The sequence below is a fragment of the Myxocyprinus asiaticus genome, chromosome 24 (assembly GCF_019703515.2).
Source record: "Myxocyprinus asiaticus isolate MX2 ecotype Aquarium Trade chromosome 24, UBuf_Myxa_2, whole genome shotgun sequence".
Lineage (NCBI taxonomy): Eukaryota > Metazoa > Chordata > Actinopteri > Cypriniformes > Catostomidae > Myxocyprinus > Myxocyprinus asiaticus.
In genome coordinates this window covers 21,031,683-21,042,191 of record NC_059367.1, presented here as the reverse complement: position 1 = coordinate 21,042,191, position 10,509 = coordinate 21,031,683, and the positions used below count along the sequence as shown (strand labels likewise).

At 38.4% G+C, this 10,509-nt stretch overlaps 1 protein-coding gene across 2 annotated transcripts; it reads right to left on the bottom strand.

Moving 5' to 3' along the window:
- Nucleotides 1-882: 882 nt before the first annotated feature.
- LOC127415110 (uncharacterized) lies at nt 883-9,574 on the bottom strand. Of its 2 annotated transcripts, XR_007892908.1 has the most exons (7): nt 9,485-9,574; nt 6,534-7,036; nt 3,146-3,635; nt 2,868-3,031; nt 2,094-2,177; nt 1,495-1,999; nt 883-1,319 (listed from the first exon to the last, which is right to left on the bottom strand). XR_007892908.1 is itself a non-coding variant. In XM_051653669.1 (6 exons), exons 2-6 carry the CDS (start codon nt 7,023-7,025, stop codon nt 1,874-1,876), a joined length of 1,356 nt encoding a protein of 451 aa, XP_051509629.1. In that variant the 5' UTR covers nt 7,026-7,036; nt 9,485-9,574; the 3' UTR covers nt 883-1,873. The 2 variants fall into 2 exon arrangements, 1 of the variants encoding a protein (XP_051509629.1); XM_051653669.1 differs by having other exon boundaries at nt 883-1,999.
- Between the last annotated feature and the right edge of the window lie 935 nt (nt 9,575-10,509).

The window sequence follows — 10,509 nt, the reverse complement described above, 5'->3', positions numbered from 1 at the left end:
GTCTCAATTTTATCTGTTACATTTTATCAAAACAGAAACCAGCCATGTCTATGCTAAATCTAGGCAGCATTAGAAGCCAAATCTGAACATGGTTAGATTTACATGCTCTGGTCTCAAACAGCACCATTGTTTGTAATGAACACTGAAAGCCTTTAAAACATTCAGTGACAGATATGAAGACTGTTAGGCAACTCTGATTGTAGTTAAATTACATAATAAATTAAACAAAAACCCACTAGCAGAGGAGAAAAATAGAGAAAATTATATTCAGGGTTCCCACACCTTTTGACCAATGCATTTTCATGACCTTCTTTAACCTTTTATAGAAACTGCACTCAAAATGAGCAATTGCTTGCTGATTAAATATGTTACAGCTGAGCATAACTATAAAAAAAATAAATAAATACATTCACCATAGAAGTTTTCATAGATTTCCAGGGCTGGAAATCAAAGTTTTACAATTCTCTGATATTTGCAGGTTTTCAATTACCATGGGAACCCATTCAGTATTTACTACAATAATAAACATGCAAGTTTCTACATTTTTAAATGTCTGTGAATTCATCAGTGATTAGATGGGAAGGCGGCAGATGGAAACCTTTTGTTTACCAATGTAAGTTAATCCTGGCAGGGCAATATGGGGACATAATGTGTGCTCTCTCTCTTTCTCTCTCTCTCTTTCTCACACACACACACACACACACACACACACACACACCCCCATGAGAATTTATCCCTGAGTCATGGTGCAGATCAGGACGCAGCTATAAACTCTGCATCAGCAGACAAGAAGAAAAATCTCCTTAATAGATATACTCTAAAGAAAGCAAAAGCAAGTCAACAGCCTAAAAAGGATATAACCCTAAAAAAAAGTACTGATCAGTCACTGAAATCATGTAGCTCATTATAGCAAATTTATTGTGGTATATATCATTATTTAAAATATACATTAATGACAGATTGTTTTAAAAATCAGGGTTTGAGTAAGCAAGACAGTAAGATAAAGAGAGACAGAGTGAGAGACTGTTTAAACAGGACCAGACAGAGAAAGGTACAGATAATTTTCACCATTAAAAAAAAACTTTCACTCATCCTCTGTTTTTTTGTTGTTGTTGTTTTTTTATTCTCTCTCCTGACCCTCCTCATTTTAGGGTTCTTTTTTGATGATGAACACTTGTATTGTAGAAAACATGAGACATTATTCATGACTCTCAATGAAGAGCCCAAAATTCTCAGATCAACCAATACAGTGCTTCTATTAAAACCTAATAATGGTCGCTGTGGTAACAGGAGCTGATCTGGGATGCATAGCATCCATCCTGCAAAGACACAGACATCTGTAATAAACAAGTATCCATGGAGCATGGCTTTCAATTAATGTTTCCATACTGGCAAATATTGTTGTTACACACATCACAACTCTATGTCTTAGATTAGAGGCCATTACAGGTAGAAATTACATAATCTGTCAGAACACCCCACTTACAGACTCACTTCATAAACAGGGGCAACACTAACAACAATCAGTGGCCCAAAAGTCACCAATAACACAGAGTCCTTCCTATGGTCATGTGGATGGTGCTGGACGGTGTCACAGGGAGGAGTCAATACCATCTCCCCGGGCGATTATTCTAGAGAAGAGGAGCCGCAACAAAAAGGAGGTGCTTACTGATGTGGCCTCCAGGGGGAAGGGCAAGAACCAAGCTGTCTCTAAGGGGACAAGCACTTGCAGAGCATGGCTAGGAAACATTAGAATTAGCAAATAATTCCATTGCAAGGTATTTAGCAGAATGACTGCAGAGGGCGCAGCCACAGCTTATCTCCAAAGGGAGTTGGAGTTTTGACTTGTTAAGGGTGTGGTTTGTTGCCATAGTTACTTGCAGATGGCTTCCAGGACATCGAGGGTTCGTTTGATATCTCTGATCTGAGCAGCAAGAGTATGTATAGGTTGCATGGTGCGATCTAACTCCTCACACCGTGCCATGAGTGTGTACATTCCCTGCAAGCACACACATCCACAAAACAACATATAATATAACATGAAGGAAATATGATAACTTTCCCCAGGCCACAAAACCAAAAGCCTTTCTCACCTTTATACTCATGTCCACTGACTCTCCCAAACTGTCCACTGAGTCTCTGTAGGTCTGGATATAACCAACACTTAATGCAGTCATCTAGAGAGAAAGAGAGATTGTAATTTATATTCATACCAATATGTGCATCTCATGGGTGTGTATAAAGACATATTCATTTTAATAGGAGCCATAAACATACACTCACAGAGCACTTTATTAGGAACACCTGTACACCTACTTATTCATGTGATTATCTAATCAGCCAATCGTGTGGTAACAGTGCAATGCATAAATCATAAAGACATGGGTCAGGAGCTTCAGTTAAAGTTCACATCAACCATCAGAAAGGGGAAAAAATGTGATCTCAGTGATTTCGACTGTGGCATGATTGTTGGTGCTACACGTGCTGGTTTGAGTATTTCTGTAACTGCTGATCTTCTGGGATTTTCACGCTCAACAGTCTCTAGAGTTTACTCAGAATTGTGCCAAAAACAAAAAAACATCCAGTGAGCGGCAGTTCCGCGGACGGAAATGCCTTGTTGATTAGAAAGGTCAACGGAGAATGGCCAGACTGGTTCAAGCTGACAGAAAGGCTACGGTAACTCTGATAACCCATCTGTACAATTGCAGTGAGCAGAACAGAATCTCAGAATGCACAACACGTCGAACCTTGAGGCGGATGGACTACAACAGCAGAAGACCACATCTGGCACTTTATTAGGACCATAGTGTTCCTAATAAAGTGCACAGTCAGAGAGTGTATGTCTCTTGAAGCAGAGTAATACTCACGTTCTGTATGGTTCCATTGAGGCTTCGTAGCATCAGTTCTACACTTTGGGCCACTTCCTGTGTGTGTTTCTGCAGGTCCACCAGCACTGATGGGTCAATGGGCGGAATATCAGCTGGCCGACGCAGAGAGCTACGTCCACGTACAACCGGCCCCGAGCAGTCCGCTGCAGTAGTCATATACAAACAGAGCACAGTTCAAATATTGTTCAAACGCTCAAATCCAACACCGATAAACCCCAGTCCGCCTCCATTCCCACCAAACACCCCTATATACTTACAGTCAGTGTCCAGACTCAGCCGCGAGCTCATTTTAATCTTCTGTTCAAGATTTTTGGCGATGAAGTGTGTGAGATCTCCATCATGACTGACGGTTCCCTCCAGTTCTAGGGCACTAGAAATAGTGGCTCGGCGTCCCTCCGCCTGAACACCTCTAGTAGCGCCACCTCGTGCTCCACCTCCACATGTCCCACTGATCTCATCCAGGCTCTTACTGTCCTGCATGCCACGCACGACACGTTCTCGCTCTGGCAAAGACCGCACACGCACCTCTGCCATCACATGAGCTGGGCACTGTGAATCATCAAGGTCTGGCACCAGAGGGGCAGTGGCCTTGTCAGGGGAAGGGGCTGGAAGAAGAGGAGGGGCCTCATCAGGAGAAATGGAAGTATTTGTTCGGACTTCATCATTGGAGGAAGACAAATAGGGATCGGACCATATATACGTTTCAGAGTGAGTGGGAGGGTGTACTGTTGAGAGTACATCAACCGGCTGTGAAGAAGTGATAAAAATTAGACTTCAAATACATCAGTTTGTAGATCAATTGAAAAAAAAAAAAAAAAAAAAAAAAAAAAAAATGTACACAGTTTAGATAAACAACTGCATATTTCTGACCAAAAACAGCCAAAACGTACTGTGGGGCAAACATAACAAAGACTGAACTTCAGTTCAAAGCTGGACTAATGATGCGTCATGCTGGAATTACTGACTACATTCTGGAAACCAGAAAGTGGCTTATTGCAAGAAAGCGGCTTATTGTGTGAAAAGCGTTCCGGTTTACATGCAGTGTATAAGCGGCATACTCTTCTGCTCCTGTATACATATGGCTTGGTCAGTAAGCAGCTTTCTTCACAGAAATGTAATCTCTCCATGACGCTTGTGTAAATAACAAACATGGCATCCGTGGAAGAATTTACTACATTATTTCCCATTGCTTCGCTTTACTTTCAGATATTCCAGAGTTGTTGCTGTATTTGTTTTCTCAACTTTCCATCGCGACCTGCAGCAGAATTGCACTGCAATAGTGGGGTTTTCCTCTTACATAAAACTCCCAGAATCCAATGCACGAGCGCATTTACACGAACATGAGGGACCGTCGATATTTTACATTGGTATAAATGGGTATAGTTTTCCCACTGTACTCCCAGAAATGTTTAATTCTTTCCACCGTGTTAACTTGTTGTTGGGCTCCATCCTATGATGTTTGTTATTCGGTCATCATCATCAGAATGTTTACATGGCCACATTAAGTAGCGTTCTCAAGGAGAAACCTGGTTGTGTTAAACCACTTTTTCTTAATCCCTTAAACGGCGTAAGGAAATCTGTGTTCTCGTTTACATGTCATTTCAGAAAGCTGCTTTCTGTAAAAACCCTGGAATAAAACCGTTTTCTATTTAAACAACTAAAGCCATGCCATCACTAAACAACTTTTGCCAAATCGGTGCTGGCTATGGTCAACGATGCTCGTAAGTATGAGCAGTTCAATGACATGATGTGAGCCAGTCTTGAGCTGTCACAGATGCTGCAACATTTTCTAGCATATTTGATATTATCACCACATAATCTTGTAGTATGTGCAATGCAGCAACAATGGTGAACTGCTCCAGCCAGTCGCATCTTATCATGCACCTTTGTACAGGAATGGAAAGGCAAAACTTCATCATAATTGTGTTTTATTGAAATAAACTAACAAGAAATAATTTTCTACAAATAAATAAATGGTCTGAGCACTATACTTGAAATTGTGCTGTTTATTTTACACATACACAGACAGCCTGTCCACAAAATCAGTACACAGACAACTTATGTACAGTGAGCTGATCGTGACCGTCTATTTCTGGAAAAATCTCGTGATCACTAATTTCGCACATGAATTTATGTGATTTTTGCTGTTGGCTGGGGATGCCTCTTGGCCAAAGATCTTGTAATTTGTGCACCTCGTCTGCGATCTGTTGTGTAGTATATACAAGACGACAACAGATGATGTAATGTACATATGTTTGTGGCTGTGCATTTATCCTGTTGTTCTCAATAGCTTTACCCCATTTTACCACTTCTACCTAAGAAGTCACAACTCAGACATAAACTTTAACTACACTGGCGGCCAAAAGTTTTAAATAATGTACAGATTTTGCTCTTATTGAAAGAAATTGGTACTTTTATTCAACAAAGTGGCATTTAACTGATCACATGTATAGTCAGGACATTAATAACGTGACGAATTACTATTACAATTTGAAAAAAAATTAAAACTTAAACTACTTCAAAGAGTTCTCATCAAAAAATCCTCCATGTGCAGCAATGACTCTTTGCAGATCCTTGGCATTCTAGCTGTCAGTTTGTCCAAATACTCAGGTGACATTTCACCCCACGCTTCCTGTAGCACTTGCCAAAGATGTGGCTGTCTTGTCGGGCACTTCTCACGCACCTTACAGTCTAGCTGATCCCACAAAAGCTCAATGGGGTTAAGATCCATAACACTCTTTTCCAATTATCCGTTGTCCAATGTCTGTGTTTCTATGCCCACTCTAACCTTTTCTTTTTGTTTTTCTGTTTCAAAAGTGGCTTTTTCTTTGCATTTCTTCCCATAAGGCCTGCACCCCTGAGTCTTCTCTTTACCATTGTACAAGAAACTGGTGTTGAGCAGGTAGAATTCAATGAAGCTGTCAGCTGAGGACATGTGAAGTATCTATTTCTCAAACTAGAGACTCTGATGTACTTATCCTCTTGTTTAGTTGTACATCTGGACCTTCCACATCTCTTTCTGTCCTTGTTAGAGCCAGTTGTCCTTTGTCTTTGAAGACTTTAGTGTACACCTTTGTATGAAATCTTCAGTTTTTTGGCAATTTCAAGCACTGTATAGCCTTTATTCCTCAAAACAATGATTGACTGATGAGTTTCTAGAGAAAACTGTTTCTTTTTTGATATTTTTTTTTTTTTTTACCTAATATTGACCTTAAGACATGCCAGTCTATAACATACTGTGGCAACTCAAAAACAAACACAGACAATGTTAAGCTTCATTTAATGAACCAAATAGCTTTCAACTGTGTTTGATATAATGGCAAGTGATTTTCTAGTACCAAATTAGCAATTTATCATGATTACTCAAGGATAAGGTTTTGGAGTGATGGCTGCTGGAAATGGGGTCTGTCTAGATTTGATCAAAAATGACTTTTTTCAAATAGTGATGGTGCTGTTTTTTACATCAGTAATGTCCTGACTATACTTTGTGATCAGTTGAATGCCACTTTGGTGAATTAAAGTACCAATTTCCTTCCGAAACAGCTAAATCTGTACATTATTCCAAACTTTTGGCCACCAGTGTATATAATTATTTTTGGAATGGGTTACCATACCGATATGGTATATTTTCAATGTAACACTTACTTGTACAGAAATGAGAGTCTCTTTCCTTTGCTTGAACTCTCTCTTGTCAATATTGTTCACCTCTACATCGTCCCTCTTTTCTTCTTCCTCCTCTTCTCCTCTCCATTCTTCTAGTTCTCTTTTGGAGTGAGCTTGGGTTGATTCTGTGTCAGAGGAGTGTTTGTCCTTGTGTGTGCCATCTTCAGTTGGCAAGTGTATGTGTGTGGTGTGTTGAACTAATGACTCATCTGAGTGAACTGTGTGTGATTGGAGTGTATGTGCTTCTCTGCATACATAGTTAATGTGGTCAAGTGTCTGTGTAAGAGTCTCTGACAGGGCAGGCGTCCCCTTGTGAGGTACTTGCTCAGAAAAATCAGCCACATCTCTTAACTTTAACACCTGGGGGGTGAAACCATGAGGTCCTGGCCAATCAGAGGTCTTAGGAGAGTCAGATGTTTCCAACCCATTGCTTGCTTCCTGCAAATCAGGAACGGTCAGAGGACAGTGGCTCATCCCTCCACCCGCTACAACAGAAAAATTTGCCATCATTAGGGATGCACCGTTTTTTTGGCCGATACAATACAGATTTTAACAAAAAAACAAACAAAAAAAAAATAGAACGATATCGATACAGATATTTTGCAACTTGCCTTTTTTTGTCATCAGATCAGTTTTACTTAGGAATGCTTAAAAAAATGAACAAAGAGGTACAAAAGCTTTTTCACTGTTCTAACAATAATTAATTTCCATTGAACACTTTTAAACAAATTTTTTAAACAGAGCCACTATGAAAGATACATACAAGATAAGATACAAAAAATTACTAAATGATATAAGATGATAATTGATGATGAAAAATAGGTTATTTTGTACATCTAAAACATTTTTGCACTTTTGTAAAACGCAGCCTTTTAAGGTTTAGCAATCAAACAAAGCCATATTGCAATTTCAATCTTTATTAAATCAATCATGCAGTGTGAATGGATATCATACAAATATCTCTGATGTCAAAGTCTACTGGATTTAAAGCATTTTGGATGGTTTCCATTATCATGCAGCCAATAGGTAAGTGCCGCTTTAACAACTGTCACATCCATTTATGCAGTTTTTTCTGCATTAACGTAAGAACGAGATGTAATAATACATTTTTATTCTATGTTCTTAGGAGTGCCAACCCTTCTACATATTGTGGCTATTATTATTTCTGGATAGTACATTTGAATTCACAGAGAAGAATTCAGTGTGTTACTAATTAATCATAAATAAACCATCTGTTTTTCATATAAGCTTTTTCATGCTTATTACCGATATGCCGATGGTTGTAAATTGGTCAATAATTGGCCGATAATTATCGGCAGCCAATACATTGGTGCATCCCTAATCATCATCACCATCATCATCTATGTAATCTTATGTTAAGCACTGACAATTGTGACAACACTATGTACTGTGTATCTACAGCTGTATTTTGTGTGTTTTACATGTTACGTTGCGCCAAAGTCTTTTAAGCAAGTCAGTCTATTGGCGGTCATCTTTTGAATGCTCTCGGGCAGCTATTTTTCTATGTAAACAAGCGGCATGCAAGAGCAGCTCCTAACTACTTGAATGGGGAAACACCGAAATCTCCAAAACAATTGGTCAAAATTATGATCAAAGAACATCAGCAGTAAAATCTGACAACACTGGTATCATAAATTGTGCTTCTTTATCTCAGATTACGCCAGAAAATGCAATTTTTCCAGGCTTGTATAGCTAATGCACATGCACGTTCTCTAGTTGACTGACAGGCGATGTCTATATATAAAAGGTGATTGTCTCTTTAAACTGTAAGGCGGGACTTCTACATCTGTTGACCGTTCCAATTTCTCCCAATCATTTTAATAGAAGTGGCCCGTCTCTGCTAAATATGCTGAGTTTGAAATTGCATACTACCCATACTATTCGTACTACTTCTGCCATATCGGTCTATGGCAGAAATAGTAAGAGTAGTATGGTAGTATGCAATTCCGAATTAGCCACAGTCTCTGGTTGTGCTCTGTATTTTTTAAATTTCCTCTAGAGGAACAGTCCATTAATCTATCAATTTCAAGTAATTGTTCAATCAAGTACATCAATCTAACTATTTGTCAGTTAACATTCAACATCATAGCTTGTACTGTGCATTGTAAATGCGTGTGGTTAAAAGCTAATGGCCTTTCTTTATTCCATCAATAAAATCAAAGCATATAATAGAATGACAGGGCAATGCTCTGACAAGTTTTTGCAAATTAGCCGTAAAATGTCATATCATGAAAAGGTGATATTAAATCACACATTTGATCAATTATATCAATATTCTACAGCCTACATTGAAAATCTGATCCATTTAATTTAAGTTTATCAGTTAATTCATTACAAGGTTGCGAGAAGAAACTAAAGACAAAACACTCTTGTCATGAATGATCTTACAGTTCACAAGTCACATGTGTAAACACTGATGCATCATCATGATTGAATTTTGTTTTGACAGCTGTCCTACCAAACTGTCACTGTAGTTGTTGGTCAGCGGTGAAATCACAAATTTAATTTAGTGAAATAAGCACTACACTGTAGTCATAGTTTATCTTGTGTTGGTGTGTCGCTCTCTCTCTCTCTCTCATGACAGAGGAACTGAAATCATATGACGCTGACATCATCAGCTAGCTGAGATACAACACTGAATTACAGCCCCATATGATTCATACAAATAAAAACTACGGCATTTTCTCTAACCGAAAGAAAAAAACAACAACATATTAAGCAAATCAACTAGGGTCGCCAGACGCTATCTTTAAGATGAGCTTTAGCTTTGGTGCAGGCCTCTGAATCCGCAGATATCGGCGAAAACCAGCCGGTTTATTACCGTAACTAACTAACCACTGGAAAGCTGGATAATTTTGTAATCTGTCAGAGGTCTGCGTAGGGCTTGTGGATTTAGGAAGGTAAATATTTACCTGCAGCTTTTCGCCCAGAATGAAAGTTGCCAGGAAACTGAGTCCGGACTAAAAATGTGTCGTACTAAATCACTGACGTTGACGTTACAGTTCCGCATAACAGACAGGGATAAATATAAGTGGATAGAAGACGTGCATAAAATTACTCTAAAAAAGTATGTTGTGTGTTGATGTGCTATATTTTAATCTATTTTCTCAGAGGAGTACTTTTAAGATTAAATTAATAGGGCGATTCTCACGAAACCTATCAAGAAATGGCCTTGTTTTATATTAGTCCAATAATAATAATAATAATAATAATAATAATAATAATAATAAACGAAATACATAAATAAATAAATAAATAAATTGACAAAAAATAGCATTTTACAACTACATTTTTTTCTTATTTTTTTTACTGTAAAACAGTACACATGTGTTACGGTAAAATCTTCATTGAAAAATGAAGAAAATGAATAAATAAAGTGTCTTGAAAATAATATCGGAATGCAAAAATATATACTAATCATTTATTTGTAAACAGGGATGTCTAGACGTGTGGTACACGCATTTAACCACAAGAGGCGATAGACACCGCTGACTCGTTCAGATAGCGCAGCATGATGTTCTCTCCAACGTCGTCTGTAGTGGGCTGTACTGTGTGTATTTTTACCGTGCTGTCATTTAGTATCTTTGAATTAAAGGAAAATGTCAACCACAACCTTAGGTCAGCTTTGTCCATGTCCCAAAACCCTATTTAAGACCAAAACCTCTGAAATGAAAGATCCTGTTATTATCCAAGAAAACCTTTACTTACAATAAACCCCTTTGAAAAAGAGCCAGAGTGATGCTGTTGAGTCACAGCCTTACCCTTTTCTTGCTCATTCTTACTCCCTCTTTAAGAAATCTCCTTGTCTGTAAGGCCAACATGAATGGGCATTTGTAAACAGATTCACTTTATTAATGTGACATACCGAGTTTGAAAAAAGGATATTATTGCTTTTGTAAATTTACTGTGCATTAAAGCGATAGTTCACCCAAAAATG

What these genes read in the sequence shown, in the direction of transcription:
- LOC127415110 (XM_051653669.1), bottom strand. Translation starts at nt 7,025, where the DNA reads ATGAGCCACTGTCCTCTGACCGTTCCTGATTTGCAGGAAGCAAGCAAT. An exon ending in AGACTCTCATTTCTGTACAA is followed by an intron (nt 3,636 to 6,533) that starts GTAAGTGTTACA and finishes ACTTCTTCACAG; the next exon opens with CCGGTTGATGTACTCTCAAC. An exon ending in GCTGAGTCTGGACACTGACT is followed by an intron (nt 3,032 to 3,145) that starts GTAAGTATATAG and finishes TGACTACTGCAG; the next exon opens with CGGACTGCTCGGGGCCGGTT.